At 37.2% G+C, this 23,581-nt stretch overlaps 2 protein-coding genes across 6 annotated transcripts in view; both read left to right on the top strand.

The window, feature by feature from the left end:
* Positions 1 to 7,982, top strand: part of ampd2b (adenosine monophosphate deaminase 2b) — a 162,442-nt gene extending 154,460 nt beyond the window's left edge. For 4 of the 5 annotated variants that reach the window (XM_028797086.2, XM_051924989.1, XM_028797084.2 and 1 more), the window contains exon 18: positions 1,377 to 7,982. In XM_028797086.2, the coding sequence (XP_028652919.1) occupies positions 1,377 to 1,592 (216 nt within the window). In that variant the 3' untranslated portion in view covers positions 1,593 to 7,982. The remainder of the gene's footprint in view (positions 1 to 1,376) is intronic. The other variant, XM_028797085.2, reaches the window with a different exon arrangement.
* Positions 7,983 to 13,509: 5,527 nt separating this feature from the next.
* On the top strand, positions 13,510 to 23,398 carry LOC114648196 (glutathione S-transferase Mu 1-like). Its single transcript, XM_028797083.2, has 8 exons — positions 13,510 to 13,667; positions 15,839 to 15,914; positions 17,012 to 17,076; positions 17,938 to 18,019; positions 19,131 to 19,231; positions 20,374 to 20,469; positions 21,790 to 21,900; positions 23,086 to 23,398. The coding sequence occupies exons 1-8, from the start codon at positions 13,632 to 13,634 to the stop codon at positions 23,179 to 23,181; spliced, it is 663 nt and encodes a 220-aa protein (XP_028652916.1). The 5' UTR covers positions 13,510 to 13,631; the 3' UTR covers positions 23,182 to 23,398.
* The last annotated feature ends 183 nt before the right edge of the window (positions 23,399 to 23,581 follow it).

The raw sequence follows: 23,581 nt of genomic DNA, 5'->3' as shown, positions 1-23,581 counted from the left end.
TCATAGTTTTAACACAAATTTTGGACTGTCAGTCTATTTGTATAGGTTAATCACAGCAGTGACCTAAAATACAAAACCATTAATAAAACTACTAAACAATAAGAGACCACAATCAATGAAATTGTTGTTTCAGATTACACTCTCTACCTCACGGTGTACAGATTAACAATTGCAGATGAATACATTGCTAGACTTTCATTTGTGATTTATCAGTTAGAGTCCAATGTTGCTGTTAGTGTGCTTTAATGCTTAAAATCTGAGCATTTCAAATAAAAGTCTTATTTTTAAAAGGGCATTGCATGGAAATTAATGCGTAGTAGCTTAGTAGAAGTTTGTACATTGTCTTATATGTTCAGTTACCTTTTTTTTTTTTTTTTTTTTGTCAACCACTGCATTCCATGGATGTTGTCTGGTAATTTTCATACTTAATTTCTTTCTTGAGGTAACTTATGTCTGTATTTGCAGTATTATTAGCACTTACCTGGCCTCTCCACATATTTTTGTTTGCCTGATTTTTTAGGTGTAATCCCCTTTATTTTGTAGTGAAAATGATGATAGGTTTTTATCATTGCCTGAGACTGAAATTTTAGAGGGTAATGCAGAGCTTCCTGTAATTTAATATGTGCATCACCCATTTGTGCATGTTTGTTTTACTTTTTGAATACTAATGGCTATTAAGAATTGTCCACTAAGACAGTCCTGGAGGGCTGCTGTGGCTACAGGTTTTTGTTCCAACCGGGTTGTTTAATTAGAAAACACCCCTTGCCAATAATTTAATTTCACGGCTTGTTAGTGCTTTAACTCTGCTATGTCGGGTCATTCTCATATCGTGGATTTTTTTTTCCTTTTTAAGGATAACATCCAAATGATTTGAAGCCTAAAATGGATCAGTAATTCTCAGTCCTTCACTGTTTTCTCTTCACTGCCCTTCCAAGTATTCAATTAAACCCAATAGTACATGATATATACACACAGGTGTAAATGGAAACAAGCTAAATGGAGAAATGCTGTTTTCTTTTGTCATTTGCATGTTGTTGTTAATAAGGAGCAATTAAAAATGAGAATACAGCTGTTTAAGACTAAACTAATTAATTAGGGTTCAAAATCTTAACGAGAAAAACAACTAAAGTGAAGCACAAGTGTTACTTGAGCAATAAGTGCTTCTTATTAAGCAGTTGGGTTGGAACAAAAACCTGCAACCACTGCTCCCTCCGGGAATGACTTTGTCCCCCCCTAGGTTAAACTCCCAGGGTGGTTCTTGTCTACCAGTGCAGTATCTATTTTTATTACCTTGGCTGCAAAACATTGCACTTCTTTATTTGAAATAATGTTGATAATGGTGCATTTGTCTAAATAATCCTTTTTCATGTTTCTAGGTAAAGAGTTACTGGTTGGGCCCGAATTACAACAAGCAGGGACCAGAAGGCAATGACATTCGGCGTACAAATTTGCCAGATATCCGTGTAGCCTACCGCTATGAGACACTGTGTGAAGAGCTCCTCTTGATTACACAGGCAGTTCGAACTGAAGAACTAGAGACCATAGAAGAAGAAGACACCCTGTCCATGGCCCCTGTTCCAGGTTCCCGATAAGCTTTGCAAAACCTTACAATTGGATTCAACTCACAAATACAGATATTGTCTTCTCTTGTATTAAGATCCTTCTAACATTGTTACATGCTGTCCTTCTAGACAAAGAAGCACACTTTGCCCTCTGAGAAGAGGGAATTCCTTATCTGTTTTGTAAACATGTTAATTATTTATTACTATTATGTCTAAACATATGCTAAGACATAATCTTAACTGGAGAATATGTTTACTTGTTTTTTGCTAGCGATACAAAAAGCTGGTAGGGGTTTGTGTAGCTGACTCACCAATGATTTCCCCACAGACAAATGTGGACTGGTGAGAGGCGTTTCTAAAGAGCTGTGCTTGTTTCAGCAACTGTATCTTTGTAGTTTTATTTTTTGCATTTATGTTACAGTAAGGTAACTTTGCATACTGACTGCATAATTTTATGGCAGAATGCATAAAATTCAGTTCAAAGCCTGTCACTGTTAAATTAGATTGGATGCGTATTTAAGAAAAAGGCAACACAGTTTATTTTAAAATTGTATACTGTGAAATCTAAGTGTTGTGTTACTGTATTGTTTTAATCTTTCAAAGTAAAGTATATGGACCACCAGTGAAATCGATGGGAAGTGCAAAGAGCTGACTGCCATAAGCCTAAAAGTTTGTATGTTTGAGTCTCTTTTACATTGCATAACACAAATAGAATAAAGCTCTGAAGCCTTCCAAATTGTCAATCTAAGAAGAAAAAAAATCCATATGCTTTTATTAAAAAGATTATTAATCATAAATACAGCTGAAAAGGGGCATTATTGTGTAAGCATGCAGAAGTGTGATATGTAAATATTGGTCGAATTTAAACAAGTTGCTTATAGAAAGGAGAGAAAACGTTTGCTTCATCAGTGTGATTATAATGATAAAAGTACTGTATCTGCCTCACTAAGCCAGGTTTGGCACAGCTGGCAGCTCCCTCATTGCCTGCAGTAAGAAGCCATTTGTTTCTAATTCTTTACGCTATGTCGTTGGCCTTCCTTCTGGTAATGCATTGCAAAAGTGCACTTTTATAACATTTTAAGTCTGGCATATTTGCCTGTTTTTAAGACTAGGGTATGCTGCTGTTCCACAGTCTATTTTTAATATATACTTGTTGAATAAGAGAGAGAGTTGAATTACATAATGAATGAAATTAATTCAAAATAACATTTTTTATGATATGCAAAACTAGACTATGTGTTGATTTTGCTTTTCTCTTTATCAAACAGCACTTTGACCTTTTTTTGTTTTTGTTTTTCCTCAAAATGACAAGAATGTGTTTTGAGTCAGTGTTGGTACTACTTTTCAGAACATGTTTGGAAAGAATGACTTCATTGGACCACTCCCTTTTAAAAGCTGGAAGCACAAGTTAATGAAGTGAAGGTCAGCACTGGAGACTTGTGAAACTGGTGCTGACTCTGTAACAGGATTTGTCTGGGCTGGATCAGTGATAGAAGCTGACATGAGCAGCTACCAAGACATGATATTGTTGATGTCATCCCATTGGCAAATCTGTATGCTAGCATACAATATATCTTCAGACTATTCTAGATATACGGAATATAGTCTGCAAAAATCTGGCTCAAGTAATGCTTGCCAAAGCAAGTTCATTTGAAGCGGTCACTGACTTGAGATGTTGCAAGATGTGTCACATACACAAGCAGAGTAGAACCGTTTGTAACTACAGGTTTAGGTCTGTGATATGCTGACGCATGAACCTAGAACTTTCAGTAGGTCTTTAGAATTACACTGTTTGAATGGGTGAGTCTGTGCACATAGTGTTGCCAGGCATCACATTATTATCTCATTTTTATTTATTTTGTTTTATTAATGTAAACTGCATTTCTTAAGAACCATATTTTTCACTAAGCAATCTGAATTAAAAATGAACAAAAAAAGCTTAACAAATAAGCCCATTAAGTTTAAAAGACAAACATTTCTAATGTGATCAGTAGGGAAAGAATCAGTCAATTACACTTTATTTTATACAGTATGAGTTTGAGTGAGCATCATTACAAGTTGCTTTAAAATTAAAATAAAACTAATTTTAACATCCACTCACCAGAGAACTTTTGCCTTAATACTTGCAACACTGTGCATAGCAGAGCTGTTCTTTTTGTTTGCTGCATGGCAAAAAAGTGATTCGAGGTGAAGCATATTAATGTTGTGCATCACCGTTTCTGACATGCAAGAGGTCAAGAACTGTTTCAAATAACCTTCAGGCCAGTAAACCAAATAAAACCTTCCTAGCCATAACTCACATTCTGAAAGAATGTGCAATTACACGTATGGTTATATTAGAATGACAATGTAACTGTACTCTGATGTATAAGTAATGAAAAAAGCCTTCAGATACTACCTCCATGGAAGGTGAAAATTTTGATTCTCTGTTATGTAGACTTCATTTCTGGACCTTTGATCCACTCACAGGCTTAAATTTGATGTTGAACCTATGAAGTTGTTAGAAATGTAAGGATGCATACGTTAATGTGTCCTGTTCTCCTAACCCTGCCACCAGTCTGCTTTAGACAAGTAGTAAAATCAATGTTAAGATTGTTATAATAATGAATTGATTCCAAGCCGACTATTTTGAATGAGTAAATTTGTCTTTCCCACATTGTTGATGAATTAATCTTACCTCTTAAAAGCTTGATAGGACAAGAGTAAATTGTTCTTCAGGAAACATGAAGCTTGTTTGTTTGTCACACTATGCGACTCTTCAATTCCACCCGGGGGATAAACGTTAACATTATACAAAGTTACTGTCTGTTATACCTGCATTTTTATCACTCTTTAATTTAATATTGTTTTTTTATCAGTATGCTGCTGCTGGAGTATGTGAATTTCCCCTTGGGATTAATAAAGTATCTATCTATCTATTGTGACACTATGGGTCACTGTTGCCCCGTAAAACCCACAGACAACACGTCTAAACACCAGGTAAAAGTCCCAGTAATATTTTTAATTATTACTATAATGTGCACAAAGCACCTCCACAATACACAATAATAAACAATCCTCCTCTCCACCCAGCAGCTCTGTCACACTTCCTCCCAACTCTGGCCCAGTCTGCTGGGTTTCCACAAGTCTTTATATAGTCCATGACCCGGAAGTGCTTCTCTCCTTCAGTCCATGTGATTCCATAGCACTTCCGGGTCATATGGAAACTCTTATTTTTCTTCAGCCCGGAAGTACTTCAGTTCTTCCGTCCCCGTGTCTAGGGAGTACTTCCGGGCTATAGGGAAAATAGCAATCCCTGTGCCTCCCTGCAGTGTGCCCTGGCGGCACCCACAGCATCCAGCAGGGCTGTGAAGCCGAACTCCATTTTCCATGATGCCCTGTGGGAATCCGGGGCACCACCATGTTGCAGGGAGGACTCTGGCCGGGATTATCTATCTATCTATCTATCTATCTATCTATCTATCTATCTATCTATCTAGTACTCCAGCATTCCCATGTACTCAATGTGAATGTGTAACTACCTTGTGCTCATCATTTGGAAAAGGGCACAGCAGAACGTACGTGTATTGTGATCACAGTAGCCGAAATGAGGTATTCTTCATAAATTATTACTTTATTATTTACAAATATCTGTAAAATTATATATTCTTAATATATCCTATCTAATATTCTCACAATCTCTTAAAATTATTTTTAACATAAAACTCAACTATTATTAAGATGGATATTAAAAATGATGGATATGAAAAATGATCAACAGTGAATGTGTAACTGTCTGAATCTTCTACCTAGTTGTGGACATTGGAGATTTAAAGTTCTTCATTTTGTTTAATGTATCTGTAATTATTAAATAGTGGGGTATAATATTTTTTGAGTGATCCACTACCTGTATGCAAAATCTTCATTTTATAAAATGTCAAAGAAGGATTTTAATTCTACACGAATATATTTTGTGTTGAAAATGAGTATATGAACACTAGTAGAGCATGATGATGGATGCTCAGATTATATATATATATATAAAATGTGTGCGTGTACAATATTTTGATGCTGTGTAAGAAGAAAACCTAATTAGCTGATTTGAATTTCTGTTAAGTTCACAAACCGCCTTATTGAGCTATCAAGGGGCATAATGGAAGGATTTGACTGGGCACTGCCATGTGTTAGTCTTCTTATATTTATTGCTCATTTAAATAATAATGTATTGCTGTCTGGATAGCTTCTTGATATTAACTAACTTCAGAGAACACTATTTAACAAACAGTATTTTTTTAGTTTTGTTCATTTAACTGTTTCCTTTTACCTGGGCAGCATTTTAACACATCAAAATAATGAAGCATTAGCCTAAAGATATTTTTCACCTCCCTCATTTTTACTTTTTTTAATCACACCTCAGCAACAAATTAATTTTTGTATTGTGGGAATGTCTGAAGAGAAGAAGGTATTATTCACTTTCTGTGAATAATTGGCATGTTCTCCCTTAAGTTTCCATTAATTTTCTCCTGGTTCTTTAATTGTATTGCATATTTACTTCAAGTTATGCAACATTTAGGCCAAATAGCAACTTAGAACTCCCCCTGTGTGACAATGGACATGTGAGGGTATGTGCCTTGCAGTCAAATAGCACACTGTCTGCGTTTTTGTATAAGCGGGTTTTAGAAAATGATGACTGCATGGCATGGTGGGTTTATTCTCCGCCTTCATAAACATCTGTTAACTAGGTCTTGTATGCCTCCTGCTATGAAAGGTGCCACATTGTATTGATTTAACTCTCGCTTTTTTGTTTTGCCTCCTTTAGTTTGTGTATGGATTGTACTTTATACAGTAGATGTACAGAAAATATTTTTCTTCTTTTGAAGTCCATGAAAGAGGCTGTTTAACACGTTTAGCACATTCGGTGTGGTATTTAACTTGCATTAGAGGGCAGTAGCACCAAGACATTACAAGGATGCTGGCACTGAAACTTCAGTTTACACCTTGCAAGGAGTAGGTTAAAACCTGCTGAACACGTGATGTCCTTGCCTGACAGCTTTTAAATTATACAAGTTGTTAAGTTATCTTTTACAACAGAGTACAGCTAAAGCTTGATGCCATAAAGTTTTGGCATTGTCTTTTCTCCATTTGCCATATCAAAAAACTGTGGTTTCCAGCTTAATTTGGCACATAGTTGCAGAGTAACTTAACAATGTTCTTCCTAATCCATACTGAAAAGCTTTCCTAATTATAAGCAGGGTATTTTTCCATCTAAATGGATTTGGCCTTCTTGTCCATTTGTACTGTCTTCTTATAAGAAGCTTTAGAAATGAGGGGTCATCCCTTTGGTCCTGCCTTTGTAGTAACTTTAGCATCATCATCTTTATTCAACTTGCCGAAAGTGATCACACTTGAATGGATATAAATGCACGCAAATCAATGTAGTTTCAGGTGCTTGTTTTGAAAATATATTTTTTCACTAGTCCTTCACTCTTCACTGTGTTATTTAATCTCCGAGTACAAGTAGGGATAATTAAACAGTTGAATATTTTTCCTGTGACGTATTTAAAGTGGTCTAAATTTGCATGACCTGCTTTTTAAACAACTGAGCTTGCTGAGACATGGTAGTGCTGTCTTCAACACAGTGGTACTTCATTTCTGATTCAGCATGTAAATAAATGTTTTAAACTTGCAACCAATGTATGCACTTTGTATTAAATTAGCAAGAAATGCTCAAGGTACTAGTAAACTGTTGAATGTTTGAGCTAGTCATCAGCATATTGTGATCTGTTTTTGCGTCTACCATTTTTGTTAAGGTATTTTGTGTGTTGAAAGTGGATGCAAGAAAAAAAGTGTTAAATGGATTTTTTTTTCATCCTTCTTTGCTGTTTCTACTGAGTCTTTGTGTACTCCTTAACTGAAAGCAGCTTTCATAACTCGTGATGATGAAAGAATTACTGCTTAGCAGTGGAAAATTAAAAGACTGGCTTCAGTGGGTTTGGTCATTGCACATTGACAACAATTACAAGAGCATGAAATCCATTGACTTATTTTTCTAATAACACCTTGCTGTGTTCTACACAGCTATTAGTGTCAATTCCACAGGAAATAAAGGATTGATGGCGGCAAATCCAGGCCTAAACTGCTTATTTGTTTCATACCTTAAAATGCAGATTCTGCATAAACAGTGGCATTTATTCTCAGAGCAACAGAGTCCCTTTTTTATTTTTCAGTTCTTTTTGTAAATTGAATGTTACAACCTTCATTTATTGTTCATTCTTCAAAATGCATTCAATTGATCCCGTCCATTTTTTTAACTGCAGCTTCACTGTGTTAACAGTGTGTTCTTCAATGCCAATTTGTGTTTTAAAATGGTGTAACTGTGAAATGCATTTAACCTATTACTGATGTAATGTTTAAAGCAAATAAATTTAGCATGCCTCTTAAGTGTGTTTGCCCATATTTTTTTTACTAAAGAAACCTTTTTCTCACCAATATATAAATGAAGAATGTTATGCAATTTAGAAATATTGTATTGTTTTGTATGTACATTTAAAAAGTAAGTACATCCTCTTGCCCATCTCTGGTTTTTACATAACTAACAAATCATGCAGTGTCTCCGAGTCCTAAAATTAGACAAATGGCCTCACAGATCAAGCATCCTGCGTTCAAAGTTTGCCCCCAGATATTATCTATGTGGAATTTGAATGTTCTCCACATGACTTTCCAACTTTTTCTTCCACATCACTGAAGATGTACAGGTTATTTGATTGGCAGTTTGTGTGTGTGTGTGTGTGTGTCAGTGAGCACTGCAATGGACTGGCAATGCAATGTTTCCTACCTTGTGCCAGATGCTGCTGGGCTAGGCTGTGGTCACCACTCTAATTGGACTAAACACATTCCAGAGTGTTGTGTTAAACTTCGGTGACAGAACACGGCACAACTCAGTAAAATATTCTACACTTTCCATGTGAAAGAATAATCTCTTAAATTTGTGTGCCAATCTTTTACATGTAAGCATTGTGGGGGATATGGAAATTATCATGAGATTATCAAATGTAAAGCAAGAAGCAATGCTTTCTGAAGTGAACACAATTTGGATGACATTAATTGTATACCTCTTTTGGACATTGGGGGTAACCTGAGTATGGAGGATGACATATTAAGTCCAATCTGAAATTGACCCAAGTCAGACCCAACTCCCTATAAAGCAGCAGTGCTGACTGGTGTGCCATCTTCCTTTTCCCTCTCCCATTATTGGAATATTTCAGTTAAAAACAAAACTTGACTTTTATTTATTTTTTTTTAACCCTGTGGCCTACAAGAGCTAACCCAGCTACAATAATACAGTGAGAAATAAACATTTGTTTTATTTAAAATGAATAAATTAATTTCACTTCACAAAGGAGAATTAAAGTTATGTAGATTCTGGAAGACATTCAATTTTGTAAATGCTGTACCTTTTAGTTTAGTTCAGTATCTTTTGATTTGATATTAAACCTCTTTCTTTTGTCTGCTCTTGAGCAGTCTGAAAGGAGAAGTTTTTAAGTTAATTTGAATATAATATACTATTATGGCTTACATATTAATAACTAATTTTAATACAATGTCTAAAATGAGAATAATATCTGGGAAAAAATTAAATGTATTATTGTCACATTATTTTCATTACAATCTGACCAAGGTAGCCCAGCTTGTGATAGTTGTGGTTTCTGGCTAATGTAGAATTCCCAGGTCTGCATGGCTCCTTTTCTCTTTACCCTGTACACCTCGGACATTATGTATAACACCGAATCAAGTCACTTGCAGTAATTCTCTGATGATTCTGGACTAATGGGCCTATGATCACAACACCGGGACACTGATCATTGACTTTCACTGCCACAAACCACCTCTATGACCAGTCTCTGTTCAGGGACTGGATGTGGGTCACTGCCACCCTTACTTGGATGGTCCACATCAGTAACAGGTTGGACTGGAACTATATCAGAAAGGGCAGAGTAGGCTCTTCTTTTTTTTTTTTCCTTAGGAGGCTGTGTACCTTTAATGTGAGTAATGACACTCTTCATGTTTTCTGTAACTCTGATGGCCATGCGATTTTCTCTTCAAGAGACGCCCACCGAATCAACAAGCTAAGTTAAGGGATGCACTTTAGACCCACTGGAGGTAGCACTGAAGGAGGAGGAAATAAAACAAAACTGAGCAGCATTGTAAGCAATGCTGCACATCCTTATTACTGAACTTCTGTAAAATACCAGATTTTTGCCGAGGACAAATAAAATGCTATCCTTCTGTCAATCTAGCGATCTAAAGACAATTCAATTCCCTGGCAGGCCCTCTGTTTTCTGCAGGTTTCTGCCACACAGTTTGTCCAGGTACTGGGCCAACGGGAAGCCACCGCTTCTTCTCCTATTATAGTTTAATGGTGGTTGACAAACCAACTTAACAGCTGGACTGAAGTAGCTGCAGGAGGAAATAAATGTACAGCCTTATACTACAAGATATGCCCGGCTTTTATTTCAAAGTATCGCTGTAAACTTTACTTTGCGCTCATCTGAGGATGCACTTGTTTTAAATGGAAGGCAGAGTGTCACGCAGCGGGAGGAATCTGAGTCACAAATACGGATTTATCTTCCATCACATCCAGTTAAGTTCCTGGCCCTGGGCAACACTAGTCAGACTGTGATTCACCTACAATCAGTGAGCTTTAAGGTTAGCATGTGACATAACAAAGCATGAACTTATATTCCCAAACACTAACCCGACGATCTCAGATTCACCACTACATTAAGAAAGAGCCGAGCTGCAGATCTGCACAAATCTGCTCCAATGAAGAGGGCTGCCTTTGCATTACAATAATACCTATGATGGATACTTTCTATAAAGGCTTTTGTGCACTGAAATCGTGAGTTTTCATGGCTTTCGAATGGCAGTAACTCTGTTATCTTTAACTTTGTTGTTGTCAATTCATGTAGTTTTACTACGTACATATCACGTGACATAACCATGTGCCTCCGGCCTGCTAAAGCTATCATGTGATAGAAATGTGTGATCTAATTGGCTGTTCCACAGAACTCCTGTAACGTTCCGCTGGGGATGTCTGCAGCTGAATTGTCCTCACCCTGTGTTCTAAAACGGACTACTGTATTCCCAAGTTATCCCCCAACGTTCATTAAAAAAAAATAAACAAATACAGCCATTTTGATGCCGGAACAAAATACAGTACATACATACACACGCCATGACGGCTTTATTTATTGATTTAGTTAACTCTATAATGACATTATTTCAAAAGGCTGATGTAAATTTAAAGTGAGAAAAATGTCCGGTTTTGAGTAAAAAAAAATGATCGGTTAGCGAAATGCGTTATGAGATTTGATTAATCTTCAAATATGACAAAAGATACGGCCAGGCAGGTTGCGTAATGGTGACAGATTATATGCATGCGACCCCACATTACAGTAAATAACTCTGGAAACAACTGTATATGGAACCCTCAAAGAGACTCAGAGAACTGACGACGGCACATGGTTTTGACAGAGGAGGCCTGTGGGTGGCAGAAATAGTTCCAAAGGTTGCTAAGAAAAAAAATGGCTAATGCACTCTAAGAAACTCTTTTATTTTGAAATTAAGCATTTACTATAGTTAAACTAAATAAAATATATGTTGCCTCAAAATGTGTCAAAGAGGTTTATATATGCTTCTGGCAACCTATTACTTATGTCTAGTGTGTTTATTTTTTTTTTGTGATGGGGTGTCGCAGTGGCTTTGACATTTCTAAGGATTCACTGTCCCCATTTGGGAGATGCCACAGATACTGAAGAAAATGCCTCATTACTTAAAACTTGTAATGGATAAGAATTGAACCTGGAGTATCAATACTTGATTGCATGGCAAGCATGGCAACCATTACACTTCCCATGGAGCATAAACAGTGTTTCTACTTTATTAATAAAGTAGATCAACTATATTATTCATACTTTGAGCTGTACCCAGGGGCCAAAGCTGAAATGTAGTGAACAAAATATTATTTCTGTGGGCTCGAAAAACAAAGCTGTGCTATAAAGAACAAAGAGAAATTGTGCTTTAAAGGCTTACTTCCTGTGCAAAACTCCATCCATCCATCCATCCATTGTCTCCCGCTTATCCGAGGTCGGGTCGCGGGGGCAGCAGCTTGAGCAGAGATGCCCAGACTTCCCTCTCCCCGGCCACTTCTTCTAGCTCTTCCGGGGGAATCCCAAGGTGTTCCCAGGCCAGCCGGGAGACATAGTCCCTCCGGCGTGTCCTGGGTCTTCCCCGGGGCCTCCTCCCGGTTTGACGTGCCCGGAACACCTCACCAGGGAGGCGTCCAGGAGGCATCCTGATCAGATGCCCGAGCCACCTCATCTGACTCCTCTCGATGCGGAGGAGCAGCGGCTCTACTCTGAGCCCCTCCCGGATGACTGAGCTTCTCACCCTTTGTTTAAGGGAGAGCCCAGACACCCTGCGGAGGAAACTCATTTCAGCCACTTGTATTCGCAATCTCGTCCTTTCGGTCACTACCCATAGCTCATGACCATAGGTGAGGGTAGGAACATAGATCGACTGGTAAATTGAGAGCTTTGCCTTGTGGCTCAGCTCCTTTTTCACCACGACAGACCGGTGCAGAGCCCGCATTACTGGAGATAGATAGATAGATAGATAGATAGATAGATAGATAGATAGATAGATAGATAGATAGATAGATAGATAGATAGATAGATAGATAGATACTTTATTAATCCCAATGGGAAATTCACCGATCCGCCTGTCGATCTCACGCTCCATTCTTCCCTCACTCGTGAACAAGACCCCAAGATACTTGAACTCCTCCACTTGGGGCAGAATCTCGCTCCCAACCCTGAGAGGGCACTCCACCCTTTTCCGGCTGAGGACCATGGTCTCGGATTTGGAGGTGCTGATTCCCATCCCAGCCGCTTCACACTCAGCTGCGAACCGATCCAGAGAGAGCTGAAGATCACGGCCTGATGAAGCAAACAGGACAACATCATCTGCAAAAAGCAGTGTCCCAATCCTGAGTCCACCAAGCCGGACCCCCTCAACACCCTGGCTGCGCCTAGAAATTCTGTCCATAAAAGTTATAAAAGTGACAAAGGGCAGCTCTGGCGGAGTCCAACTCTCACTGGAAACGGGTTCGACTTACTGCCGGCAATGCGGACCAAGCTCTGGCACCGATCGTACAGGAACCGAACAGCCCTTGTCAGGGGGTCTGGTACCCCATACTCTCGGAGTAGGCCTACCCCCACAGGATTCCCCGAGGGACACGGTCGAATGCCTTTTCCAAGTCCACTGCTAAGGGTGTAGAGCTGGTCCACTGTTCTGCGACCAGGACGAAAACCACACTGTTCCTCCTGAATCCGAGGCTCGACTATCCGACAGACCCTCCTCTCCATGACCCCCGAATAGACTTTTCCAGGGAGGCTGAGGTGTGTGATCCCTCTGTAGTTGAAACACACCCTCCGGTCCCCTTTCTTAAAGAGGGGTACCACCACCCCGGTCTGCCAATCCAGAGGCACTGCCCCTGATGCCCATGCGATGTTGCAGAGGCGTGTCAACCAAGACAGTCCCACAACATCCAGAGCCTTGAGGAACTCCGGGCGTATCTCATCTACCCCCGGGACCCTGCCACCAAGAAGTTTTTTGACCACCTCAGTGACCTCAGTCCCAGAGATGGGGGAGCCCCACCTCTGAGTCCCCAGGCTCTGCTTCCTCATTGGTCTTCGAAGTACTCCCCCCCACCGACCCACGATGTCCCGAGTCGAGGTCAGCAGCGCACCATCCCCACCATATACAGTGTTGACACTGATTTTTTCTTAAATAGTGTTTCTAATTATAAACGAAAAGTTAAATTACCATCCCGTGAACTTGGCATCATCATTCCGCGGCAGTCTTCCTTTACTGAGTTGAAGGCGTATTGGAAGCGCACGCGCAAAAATTTGCGCGCGCTTGGAGGGTGAAGAACGCCAACGGCCTGTGATTGGACAGCCGAGTGCATAAAGACTGCTTGTGTAAGAGCTTACTTCTTTCTCGCTGGTGTAACAGTCAAGGAAGGAAGGAATGGCGGTGATACTAGGATACTGGGATATTCGAGGGGTAAGTGTAAACTATAGATCTAACTGTTAGATAATAATGTTCGACACGGAGATGCTGTCTGGAAGGTTTACTTTGTTTACTCGGTTTGACAGATGATGTCGTTTCTTGGCTGCATCAAGAAAGTAGCCTGGCGTGCGCTTTTAAATCCCGTGATCCTTGGAACAGGTCTCATTTTTCTTCCGTATTTTTCAGCTGTAGTATACAATGTTAAAATATGTCGTGGAAAACTTTGCAAAGTACTCCCCGCGGCGTTTGTGATTTTATGTACAACTTTATCTTAATCAATATAACCTCTTCATGAAAAGCAGAAAAAAGCGTAATACAAAATGCGACGTCAGAAGTAATGTTTTTCTTGCATAAACCTCAGTATCAAAAAAGTGTTAGAACGTGTGTAGCAAACCTAAACCCTTTCTGCAAGCTCACTTGTAAACAGTTTAAACGGATCTGTTGGTGATGTCAGGTACTTCAACTGTGCCAATCCTCTGTTCATTGTCACTCCAAGAAACGGTAGACTTGGTGATAAAGCACCTGAGGCGGGTGATGCGAGTGTGTTTTATCCAGATACCTGATCCTTACACATGGCGACAAGGAGGACGAGCTCGGAAAATGTGAAATAATAAACGGGGCAACGTATGTGATATGGCTCTTTGAAATTAAGTTACAAGTAGAAGTCGAGCAGAATGACCTCTTTTATTGGATAACTAGGAAGATTACAATATGCAAGCTTTCAAGATAGATCGGGCCCCTTCTTCAGGCAAGTTAAAGTCCAAGGACACACGAGTGATGTTGCTGCCAGGTCCGTCTTGCCTTTTGTGTTTTTTTTATTGTTATCAATGACAAATTCTCGAGCGCTTGCACTGGTTAGCGACTTAATATTCAACAATGGGGGCAACAAAAAGCAGGAAAGGCAATGACGTGGTAGACGCTTTTACCGAGGGATCTTAAACCGCACCATTAAAGCGGCAGCGCAAATCCACGCAGTCTAAAAGAGGAAAACCGAATACGTGACCCTACTCAAACAGCCTTACATTAAAAGCGGTTGTGCACAATGGAGCATCCCTACTGTATAAAACTGCAATGCAGGCAATAGAGTAACAGAGCCGTGTATTCATATCTCAATAAGGCACTGTGCGGAGTTAATGGCAGCTGCTGAAGTTTAGAAGAAGGGTCCGCAGTGTATTCAGCCTTCAGCCTCTCCTTTGTCTTATTTTCTACTTAGTTGTTAGTACACTTTTTTATGATGACGCGTTAAATGCGTGTGCCTAGTTTATATATTGTTCCATATTTGTTTTTTCACCGCCTTCTCTGGTACAACTCTATTCTAGGCTGTTGTAGAAACTTTTACAGTTGGAATTTGCCATCTCATCAAACTGTTTGCATTGTAGGAGGAAACCAGAGTTCTTTTCAGATTTATCAACTTACTAATAGGAAAAACACTTGGCTGCCTCAGTCATTAAACATGCCAAAAAGGTCAACATGTTCTAAAACCTACCCTTCATAAGTTCAAAGATGAAAAAGGTAATGTTGTTGCAACAAAGACCCAATGGAAAAATAAATGCACAGATGGAAGGTATTTGAGATCAACTTAAAATACAAATGTGTAAAACAGGAGTGATGCTGTTTTTTTTTTTTTTGTTTCCTATCAGATGTTCACATGTCCCTTTTTGTTCTGCTTAACAGTAATGCATCGCCCGTACAAATGAGCAAGTTGTAAAATTAAAAATTAATACCAATAAAAAATAACAAAAACCTGCAGCCACAGTGTGACCCCAGGACCGAGGTTGGGACACACTGGCATAAACTACCTCCTAATAGGCTCTGGGTTCATATGGCTCTCTAAAATAGACAAGAGGTGTTTGTTGCCCGTCAAGTATGTGATTATTTAATTTTAATGTTTGGACATTTTGTACTGATTTGTTTTTCACTGAATAGTTTTATATTGAGATTTATTACATAATGTAAATTCATACATTTTTTTAGTTTTCTTTAATACCTGTCTTTAAACTTAGTTCTTAGTTTTCTTTTGGCTTCAGCTGTTTAGCTTTGTAATATGGTTATCTTAAGGGTATTAATGTTTCTACGATTTCTTAAAATGTTGGAACATATTATTGGCAGAGTATTGTACACTAATTTCTTTTTTTCTCTCATTTTACATTATTTTGTCATTGTAGCTGGCTCAGCCCATTCGGCTACTCCTGGAGTATACAGAAACGAAGTATGAGGACAAGTTGTATTCTTGTGGCGAAGGTGTGTTAAGTTTGTCCTTTGAGCTACTCTACTCACATTATCCGTACTTGGAATGTTGTCCTCTTAATCTAGAAAATTTATTCAGACCGTATTTCCCACTTTTTTTTTTCCCTTTCTGAAATAGCTTCTGTAAAAATCCAGATTTCCTTTTAGGTAGAACTTTATTTGTACCTATCTTGTAGAGGTGCTCTTTTCGTTGAACATTACAGATTACCTTTCACATCGAGTCTGTCAGTTGCCTGTGCTTTGACGCAGACAGCTAGAGTGAGTCTAAAATGAGAAGATATCCTCTTTAATAAAATCCCTTTGTGCGTCCAGGTGTCCATGTGTGTGTGTGTGGGGCTTCTGGTGAAGTGCGTGTGTGTGGGGCTTCTGGTGAAGTGCGCATGCGCGGGGCACGGTGCGACACGCGATATTACTGTTAGAGAAAGTTAGAGGCATTTTACGGAAATACAAACCAGTATTACTGCGAGAGGAAATTAAAGGTACACAATACAGTGACACATCTTACAGCCACATACAAGACTGTATTACCGCCAGAGAAAATTAAAGGTATGTTACAGACGTACAAGCCTGCGGACGTACAAGACAGTATTACTGTCACAGAAAATTAAAGACACACAATACACGGCGGCAGCCCACGAAGAACGGTCAGCCAAGCAAGTAAACATCAACAAAAGAAAGGCTGAAAGAGAAAAATATGACCAACAAAAAGAATGAGGTCAAAGTCCCTTGCCATTTAATATAGACTGTTCCTACTACTGTTTATGCAGTACTGTTCTAGTGCCCGTTATTGTAATGGGCTAAATGACTAGTAATCAATACATTTTTAATTTTCCTTGCCTGTGTCAAACTTATCACTCAATTTTTGGTAAATTTAACCGTGCAGCTAATTTCAGTATCCTGAACTTTTTTATATCTTCAGCATGTGGAAAGTGTATATTAAACATGTGTACCATATACAAGTATATACTATCAATGCCTCAGATTGTTTATACTAAGAAGTAACACACTAGCATTATTGGGATAGATTCACTGCATTCTGCTACTTATAGTTTCTAATATTTTAATAAGTAGGACTATCTTTTCTTTTGTAGCCCCCAACTATGACAAAAGCTGCTGGTTCAATGAAAAGGACAAACTTGGGCTGGATTTCCCCAATGTAAGTATTGTGTAATAGCTCAAATAAAGGCATTTTGGGAGAGATCCAAAATAAGTCAGAAAGCTTAAACCTGCTCACTGCTGTTAAATATTGGTTGCATGTCACTGCTTGTTTTACAGTTAATACAAGGGAGCAGGTTTTTTTTTTTTTTTTTTTTGCTCTTTGACATCAGTATTCTGAGTTATGTATCCGCATGTGCTACTAACCTCTGTCTGGTTTCTCTGAAATTATCTTCCTAATACAGATTGAACTATATAATATTTGAGCACCTTAATTTTTATTTGTAATTAGTAATCGACTTTTATTAATATAAATCAGATTGAATTATTTTTAGGATAAAGACAAACATATGCTCCAAAAGAATAAGGATTAAATATCCTTAAACCCTAAATTTTTTTTTTTTTACTTGAATATTAAGTTATTTGTAGCAGGATATTTTGAACAGATTGTTTCTCAATTCTATTTTTTTCACCGCACATTCAGCTAAAATGAAGCACCTTTTTATTCAGAAAGATTTTTAAATTTTAGACTTTATTGTACTGCATAATGCTGCAAACATTTTCCTAGCCGATTTTAAAACATCTGCATGTTAACTCGCAATTTAAGTTAAAAAGTGTGTCAGAGTTCTTGCAAGTAATTATATGGTTTAGTCTAGAGCCTTAGCTACATAGAGGTGAGGCATGGTTCATGTTCTTGAGTAAACTGATAGAGGCTTTCCAGATCTGGAAATAAGTGTTTCAAGCACTTATTTGTTTGTGAACAATAGAATAATTTCATTCTGTAGGTTTACAGGACCTGTTCAACACGCGCACTTTTAAAATGTATTCTTTTTTTTTTTTTTTTTTTTTTTTTCCTCCCCAGCTTCCTTATCTGATTGATGGAGATGTGAAGATTACTCAGAGCAATGCTATTTTGCGATACATTGCTCGCAAGCATAGCATGTGTATGTATACATATTTTGACCAAGACCAGACCAAAGATTAAACATTTTGTATAGATTGCATATTTATACTTGGTGTACTGTACAAATGTACATAATATATCCTTGTGTTCCTTAAATACAATGGAATTTATCTTAATGCACTTAAAATGGATATATAGTAGAAAAAGGTTTCCTTTATTTCAATATCCTTGTATCCTAATCTCCCCTATTTTAATTGCGTAATTATAAAAAAAAATAATTACTAACACTTTATACACTAGTCTTTACAGAATAAAATATAGCATATTGTTCAAACTGAGATGTTCATGCTGCTGTGATACTATGTTCAAATAGTGCTTCATACTCAGAATAAAAACTTTTTCTAAGTTCAGAATTTTTTTTCCAATCCTACATTTGAGTTATTGGTTTCTTATTTGGCATTTGTGATCTTAAAAAAAAATCACAAGAACAAATACAAAAATGATATTCAAGCAAGCATTTGACAGTCACCCTGAACTGTTTGCACTTACACATCAGACCCTTTATAGTTCAGTGTGTTATTTTCTTTTCTGCATATTAGACTAGTTCTTAATACATCTGGCTCACTGCTGTAGGAGTTTGTTTGAATCCAAGATCAGTTACTGTCTTTATGGGATGTCCACATTTTTTTTTTATCAGCACATCTTAGGTTAATTAGTGACTCTGAATGATCCTGTTATGAGTGTGTCTGAGTGTGTGAACGTCTTGTAGCCCATTCTACAGTTGGATTCTGCATTGTGGCCAGTACTATTACAGTAGCACTGACTCAAGTTGGTGAATACTTTTTTTTTCTCTCCCTCCCTCTAGAGTAATACAGGTATTTTGAAAAACACTCAACATTGCAAACTCAGTAACTCAAAGCAAACTAATAAATTGTCAGTTTGAAATTTTAAAATGTGCTCTGTTAATTGAGTAATTATTAAAATTATGGGTTTACTGTAATCACTTTATATATTTTAAATTGTTTTCAGCATTGCCATTTTACTTTTTTAATTTTATATATAAATTCAATATATATGTTAATTGTAATCTGGGGGATAATTATTCCCATCAGAATGAAAAATGCTTTTCACTACTTTATCTATTTTTGTAGGTGGTGAAACTGAAGAGGAAAGCATCAGAGTAGACCAGTTAGAGAATCAGCTAATGGATTTCCGCAATGGTTTTGTGATGCTGTGCTATAATCCAGATTATGTAAGCAACAAATCAAATGTTCACTACTTTATTGCTGTATTTATAGTTTAACTTTGAGTTTTCTCTGAATAATACATACAATCCAAGGAATAAATATTCTGGATTCAAGAAGCTATAAAAATTCTTTTCCCTCGCAAACTGTCTCTAGACAAATACTTTGCATCAATTTACATTTTTCAATCTGTATACGTGCTTTTATGTGGAATCCCTAGCACCAGCAGCATCTGAATTAATGCTATTTAATCTTTGTTCATGTAAGTATTCTGCTGATACTCCAGCTCCTGCTGTCATCCTAGATGTAGAGTACTGTCATCAGACTTCTACATATACTGAAAAGCATCGGCAAACACAACTCCGTCTAGCCAAATTCTGGTCTGTTTTAGAGACTTGCTACGACAAACCAATCAGAGTGCAATTAGAGTATAATTTTTGAAAAACATTTTTATTTGTTGTTTTTTTTGCCCATTTACAACATAGTATTTTTTTTAAAAGCGTTTGCTTCCAGGGGTCAAAATCAAATAGGTAATGTGAATAAATGCCAAAAACTGCGACAAATGTCTTAACATTCATTACCTTTTGGTTCTGCATCTATACAAATCTATACTGAATCTATATAAGGCAGGCCAATCAAAAGTAATTAAAATAACAATCTGAAATAGCCTAATTATCAATTGTTAATTTTAATTGTTGTGTGTGATAAATATATTCTGAAAAATGTTCCAGAAAGTTATGGGGGAAAATTAAAAATCCTAACCATCAAAGTATTGGAATGATTGATTTACTGATCTTGTACTTGACCTTTTGTACTTCTATTGTGTGAGAGACTGTAGACTATTCAGTCCATCTAACTTTTTTTTCTTCTTTGGCTTGGTTTTCTTGTTTTAATTTAGGGAATATTAAATACTTAATTCCATATCTAATTCATACATGTTCGTTTTTCTGTGCATATCCATGTGCAAGGATGCATTTGTTTATGGAAGCTAACAAATGTTAAGATTGAATTCCTTTTAATAGGCATTTCCATCCTTACAGTATTGTAAATTTATTTATTGAATATTTGTATGACTTTGATTATTAAATGGCTGTTTAATTGCATGCTGGATAAGTGCAGTTTGTAATTTTTTGTTGTTTTGACATTTTAGGAAAAAAAAAGACCTGGATATTTAGAAAACTTACCAAATGTATTGAAGCTATTTTCCAGCTACCTTGGAGAGAGGAAGTGGTTGGCCGGAGAAAAGGTAGTCTGCAAATCTACTGTTTATTCTGGTGTTTAAATTTTGTAGTTTTGTGGCTTTTTGTACTCTTCATTAAATTTCTGTATAGCAAGTAGTTAGTGGTACTCTGAAATATATGTAAATGCAATGCCATATACAGGTACTGGAAAATCTCATGTCAAAAGAAATATAGCAGGCAACTTTATGTATTGCAGTTGTCATTGGCTTATAGCTTTTAAATATTTTACATATTTAAATATGATTTCTAACTAAAACTCACTTCTAATAGTCTAAGAGAGATGAATAATTTACATATGATTTGTAAATGTTAGTTTGATTTTTCAGAAATTATTTTCAAATTTTAAAACAAAATACATGCTAAGCTGTCATAGCACTATCAAATGCCTTTTCCTGGTTTTGTTATTTTATGAAGTTTTGAAAAGAAAATTTTCAAAAATAAAACCATTGCTGTAGTTCCCTAATGAGTATTTGTGGGCCTATGTTGATTGTGCTTGCTGTTAACCACATTGAAACTTACCAACTGCACACAAAGTGAAAATATACTGAACCTTAAACTACTGCCATGTATGAAATTGTGCCAACATTTACTTCAAATCTGAGAACCCATTTTCAGTTTAATGTTCTTTGTAATTAATAAAATAGACAGGTGGATTGAAATTTTGATGTGGATAAAATGCATATTTAAATTGGAATTTGTTGGACGAAGTATTAAGTATTTCAGATTTTTTCTTTTACACCGAAAGAGTCCACTATTTGCAGTACTACTGTGCACTCAAGAGTTAATGTCTTCAGCTTATGCTGTTGGCATTGTCCATATTAATGCCTCTGACTAGCTGTACAATGCAGCAAAGCAACTCCCGAGTGCATTTGGTATCTCCAGAATTTTCCTCTCTTCCTGCATTGACTGTGACCAACTGGTGTTAAAGGGCTAGCAGACTTTCTGCCAACCAGTTAGTGATCCGTGTTTCTCTTACCTGCTAGATGCCATCCATAACTGCAGGCCAATCCAAATGACTGTACAAGTTTATGTAAAGAGATTATGCCCAAGGAAGCTTCATAAACTGAAAATCTATTACTTCCAAGTAATCAACCCTGAATGGGATATCTTTCTAGACCATCTAAGTTTCCATTAAACCGTGAATATAACAGCATACATATGACTCCAATGTGGGAGGAAAAGCCCTTGGTGGGGTGGGAAGCCACAAGATGAGCTGATAAACTCCAGAGGATTGGCAGTTGGAGAAGGAATCGGACCCAGAAAATGTATTTAAATTTCATTTCAGAAGGCTTTTTTTTTTATTTCAAATTTCTTCTTTTCTGCAGATCACATTTGTTGACTTCATCATGTATGAGCTGTTAGATCAGCATGTTATGTTTGAAACAACTTGCCTAAAGGATTTCAAAAACCTAAAGGAATTTCTTAGTCGATTTGAGGTAATACAAGGACATAATGTAAAAGTGCATATCTAGTTAAAGAATTAGAATAAATTCTTTGGAGAAAAAAAATGCAGCTTTAAATGTAATCTTGTTTGTAATCTGCAAAGCATCCATCCATTTTACAATGTGCTTATTCAGTTCAAGTTCATGACTAGTCTTGCACACACCCACATGGTATGGTATATAGAAAACTAAACTGTCCTTTCTGTATCATACAATATCCGCTACCTTTCGTCTCTGACATGTTCATAATTTTAATTGGTTCTTTATTGGCACTTGTGATTAATGTGGACATTGGTGTGCCACTTTGTAAATGCAGCCATTCATTTAAATTCCATTAGCACAAGTTTGTTTGGCAGTACAGTAGCATGTATTTTAACATTAACTTCTGGGCACAAAGCTGGTGCAAGATCAACTACTTGTATACTGAAGCAGGTGACTGCAGTCTTTATTATTTCCCTTTATTTGTGATTGCCCATTGACCTCTTAAGCTGAACCAAGTAAACAGTTGGTAGAGGAGATAGGAAAAGGCAAAAAAATAAGTGCCTCCAGGTGTCAGTCTTAGATGCACTTCCATTGGTGTCATTAAGTGTATGATTTATGTAATTCAGCAGAGTTCTTTCAGTTAAACTTTATTGATGCTTTTGAGAATTTTCAAGACCTTGATTAGGGTTCCATGAAGCCTCCTCACATTCAGTGTGACAGTGTCTGGCAGGAATGTAATAGTTTGTACTGGACAAAATCCGCATACATGACATGCACACATCACTATGCACGTTTAGATGCTTGCTTGGGTGTTAAAGCAGTGGTGAAAGTACTTGAAAGTTTGGAACACTTATTTGCCAGCTTGGTTGTATGTGGACTGCCTTTACAGAGAAACAAATCACTTGGCACTTTAGAAAACATTGATACATGCCCGTAGGAGACATGATGGCAGAAACTGGAGTGGGTATAAGATGTCTAAAGAGCTGGAACAACATACTATAAGGGGATACTGAATCTGGGAAAATGGGGAATTTTGTAGAAAGGCAAAATTACATAGACTTGATGGTTATCTCCAATTCATAGCTTTTTTTTTTTTACTTGTAAACTTTTCTGTGCAATCCTGTTTTAACTAAAACTAACTTTAGTGTCAAAGTAAGGATTTTTATTTTTTTTTTAATTCTTTGTCTTTCTTTGCAGGCACTGGATAAGATTGCTGCCTACATGAAATCCAAACATTTTATTAAGCATCCAGTGAACAATAAGATGGCATCCTGGGGTAATCAGAAATCTTAAGTCCTCTGCTATTTTCCCAAAGGTGAACCCCAGTTATTTTGTGTTGTGTAGTGATGGCAGTTTGCGTTGGGTTTTTTTTTTTTCCCCCAAATGAGTGGAATGGAGCCTTTTTATTATAAAGAGCACTTAAACCTATACTTTGACAGTTTTTATGGCAAAATTCTTTGTCTTTGCCAGCATAAATTGCATTCATTTAATAAAGTGAAACTGTCTGGGTTCTGATTGTATTTTGTTTTTGCCATACACTAGTAGAAGATATTTATATTTGAATCTTACAATAACACAGATTGAAAACCTCCCAATTTTTTGTACCACTACATACACTTCATAACTACTTGGGGATCTTGCCTGTTGAACATGGGTTTGACTTCCCTGCAGCGAGAATGTAGGAAGAATCTAG

Source organism: Erpetoichthys calabaricus, chromosome 3, assembly GCF_900747795.2.
Source record: "Erpetoichthys calabaricus chromosome 3, fErpCal1.3, whole genome shotgun sequence".
In the NCBI taxonomy this organism is placed as follows: domain Eukaryota; kingdom Metazoa; phylum Chordata; class Cladistia; order Polypteriformes; family Polypteridae; genus Erpetoichthys; species Erpetoichthys calabaricus.
This window is presented reverse-complemented; position numbering and strand designations above follow the sequence as displayed.